The sequence below is a fragment of the Callorhinus ursinus genome, unplaced genomic scaffold (assembly GCF_003265705.2).
Source record: "Callorhinus ursinus isolate GAN/ISIS: 27379988/994484 unplaced genomic scaffold, GSC_fseal_2.0 scaffold5, whole genome shotgun sequence".
NCBI classification, from domain to species: Eukaryota; Metazoa; Chordata; class Mammalia; order Carnivora; family Otariidae; genus Callorhinus; species Callorhinus ursinus.
The window spans coordinates 58046404-58049879 of record NW_027397067.1 but is presented as its reverse complement, the minus strand read 5'-3'; the positions used below and the strand labels follow the sequence as shown (position 1 = coordinate 58049879).

The 3476-nt window shown below is 34.7% G+C and overlaps 1 protein-coding gene across 1 annotated transcript; it reads right to left on the bottom strand.

The window, feature by feature from the left end:
• Window positions 1-2082: 2082 nt before the first annotated feature.
• Window positions 2083-2893, bottom strand: LOC112822983 (ferritin heavy chain). Its single transcript, XM_073893122.1, has one exon. The coding sequence runs from the start codon at window positions 2756-2758 to the stop codon at window positions 2207-2209; it is 552 nt and encodes a 183-aa protein (XP_073749223.1). The 5' UTR covers window positions 2759-2893; the 3' UTR covers window positions 2083-2206.
• Window positions 2894-3476: the final 583 nt, after the last annotated feature.

Here is a 3476-nt window from a genome sequence, read left to right as displayed (position 1 = left end):
ACACACCACTTCTTCATCCATTCATTAGTTGATGGACAGTTGGACTCTTTCCTTCATTTGGCTATTGTAGATAATGCTGCTATAAACATTGTGGTACATGTATCCTTCAAATCAGTATTTTTATATTCTTTGCATAAATACCCAGTAGTGCAGTTGCTGAATAATAGGATAGTTCTATTTTTTACTTTCTGAGGAATTTCCATACTGTAATGGATTAAATTTATTTTGGGATTTCTGACTAACTCAGAAAATAAGAACTACAGCTTAATACGCCAGAGTAAAGAATGGGATTCTAAGCAAGGAATTCAAGGAAAGGGGTTATTTCAAACTGCTATTAAAATAATGAAAAGTAAACAAAAAAACAGTATAAGCAAAATATTAACATTTGCATTTATCATAACTAAAATATTAGTTTTATTTTTTTAAATGTTTAAGTATATTTGACATAATGTTAATTAGTTTCAGGTGTACAACATAGTGATTCAACTTTTCTATACATCATCCTATGCTCACAAGTGCAGCTATCATTTGTCACCACATACTGCTATTATAATATAATTGACTATATTCCCTATGTTGTACCTTTTCTTCCCATGACGTATTCATTCCCTAACTGGAAGCCTATATTTGCCATTCCCCTTTACCCATTTTGCCCATTCCCTCACCATCAGTTTGTTCTTTGTATTTATGTCTGATTATGCTTTTTGTTTATTATGTGTTTTGTTTTTTAGATTCCACATGAGTGAAATTCTACGCTATTTGTCTTTCTCAGTCTGATTTCTTTTACTTAGCATAATATCCTCTAGATTCATCCATGTTGTTGCAGATGGCCTATCTCATCTTTTTTCATGGCTGTGAGATATTCCATTATGTATATACGTGTGTATATATGTGAGATATATATACCTCATCTTATATATATATATATCACATCTTCTTTATTCATTCCTCTATTGATGGACACTTAGATTCCTTCTATATCTTGACCGTTGTAAATAATGCCACAATAAACATAGGTGTGCATATATCTTTTCAAATTAGTTTTTTGTTTTCTTTGGGTAAATTCACTTTTATTTCTTAGGACAAGTCCTAAAATGGTTAGGGTCTTAAAAAGATTATAAGATACAACTTTTTAAATATATTCATGGAATTGTCATGGAATTAATATATGTAGGTAAAATTAATTTGTCAAAATTCAACAGATCAAGAAAAGGAAATTTCATTTTCAAGTAATTTTTTAGAATCACTAAAAAGTACTATTCACTGTGTTTCTCTTTTCTCTCTTTGCACTTACTCCTTTTGAACTTGAAATATTACAAATAGAAAATATAGAATTTGTATAATATTTAGGGATACTATAAGAAGAAACATATAATTTAAAAAGAAATTCTAAAAATAAAAATCACCAGGACAAACTACATTTTCTATAACTATTTAGAATTATCTAACAGAGAAAATAATAACAATCAATAGGTCTCAAATTATTTGTTTTTTAATTTGGAGATAACAGTAAGAAACTATTTAACTGTCAATTGGCATTATCCAATATTTATCCAGAATGTAAGCATCTTACTCCAGGGTTCTTGCTGCGTATAGAACCTTAGAAATTAGATGTAAAATGTATTAGTATTTTCCCTCTATTAATTAATAAAATCTTCTTCTCCATTAATGTGGCCTTTTATGGCATACTATATTTACTCTGCTTTAAATCTTTGAGATTTCCATTACATAAGCAACTATAGTCAAAATCATATTTTGCAATTATTTTTGTACATCATTGTTTGACTCGTGTGTCATTTTTATTACCCAAATAATTACATTGTATATTGCATGTAGTGGATGTTCAATGTATTCTGTTGAATCAATGGATAGAGTATTTGTGAAAGCTAGTTTTCTATTGTTTATTGTTAATGCTTTCTAGATTATATAATACGGATCTTCAAAAGTTATACTAATTATATTAGATTGAAAGGCACCTAGTCTTGTGAAGACTACATTTAGATATTTAGTTTGTTTGTTTTTTTGTTTTTTTGTTTTTTTTTTTTTGGGTACCAAATTACTTTATTTGAAGAATGGTACAAATGAAAGAAGTTAAGTAGATGTTTTGGTACAACTTATAGAAAAGGTAAAGGTAACCCCAACATGCATGCACTGCCTCGGTGACCAGGGAAGTCACCCTTGTGGCTATGGGAAGACAGCCTAAGGCTTAGCTTTCACTATCACTGTTTCCCAAGGTGTGCTTGTCAAAGAGATACTCTGCCATGCCAGATTCGGGAGCCCCCATCTTGCGCAGGTTGGTTACGTGGTCACCCAATTCTTTGATGGATTTCACCTGCTCATTCAGGTAATGAGTCTCAATGAAGTCACACAAATGGGGGTCACTTTTATCAGTGGCCAGTTTGTGCAGTTCCAGTAGTGACTGATTCACGCTCTTTTCCAAATGTAATGCACACTCCATTGCATTCAGCCCGTTCTCCCAATCATCACGGTCTGGTTTCTTGATATCCTGAAGGAAGATTCGGCCACCTCGTTGGTTCTGCAGCTTCATCAGTTTCTCAGCATGTTCCCTCTCCTCATGAGATTGGTGAAGAAAATATTTGGCAAAGTTCTTCAAAGCCACATCATCGCGGTCAAAGTAGTAAGACATGGACAGGTAGACGTAGGAGGCGTAGAGCTCCAGGTTGATCTGGCGGTTGATGGCGGCCTCAGAGTCCTGGTGGTAGTTCTGGCGCACCTGCGAGGGGGACGCGGTCGTCATGGCGGCGGCTGAGAAAAGGCGGCGGCGAGCGGGGGCGGGGGCCTGGGAGCGGTCCGAGGGCGCGACGAAGAGATGGCGGAGGGCTGGCTCTGAACGGCCGGCCCGGGTGGGGGACGAGCGCCGGGTTCCGTCCAAGCACTGTTGAAGCAGGAAACCGCGGCGACTCTCGGCGGAGACTGTCTATTTAGTTTGTTTTTTAATGCTAGTCTCTGATATTTTTAAAATAAATTGTTAGACATCTACAGAATGCATAGAGTTGTACACCTCACAAGGAGGAAAGTGAAAGTAAAGAGAAATGAAAATATTCACTTGGTATCAAAAGAGAGTAACTTGACAAGATATCTTAATGATTAGGAAATGACATTCAAAAATAGTGTTGCTATCTACCACAAAATGTCAGGAACTGAACTCATGTTAGAGACCACCCACACAGAAAAAAAATATATGACAGAAAAATATGACAATAATCTTTTTAATTACATTGTTGTAGTAGTTTTCCTGGGTGTAATTTTCAGACTGACAACTTGACATTATTATTTTCCAGTTATTTAGAACAAAGGAAAAAGCTATGTTTATTGTACTTTGTCTTATGAACCAAAGGGTTGTGGATCAGGTACATGTAAATGATTACATTCTTCTTCTGAGTATTTTCAAAGTAATTATAAGAGTAGTGATCAATTTATGAATTGTACATACCATTAACTCTGCAAATATTTAG

Bases quoted from the DNA above. Each gene is read 5' to 3' on its own strand.
- LOC112822983 (XM_073893122.1), bottom strand. From the start codon at position 2,758: ATGACGACCGCGTCCCCCTCGCAGGTGCGCCAGAACTACCACCAGGAC.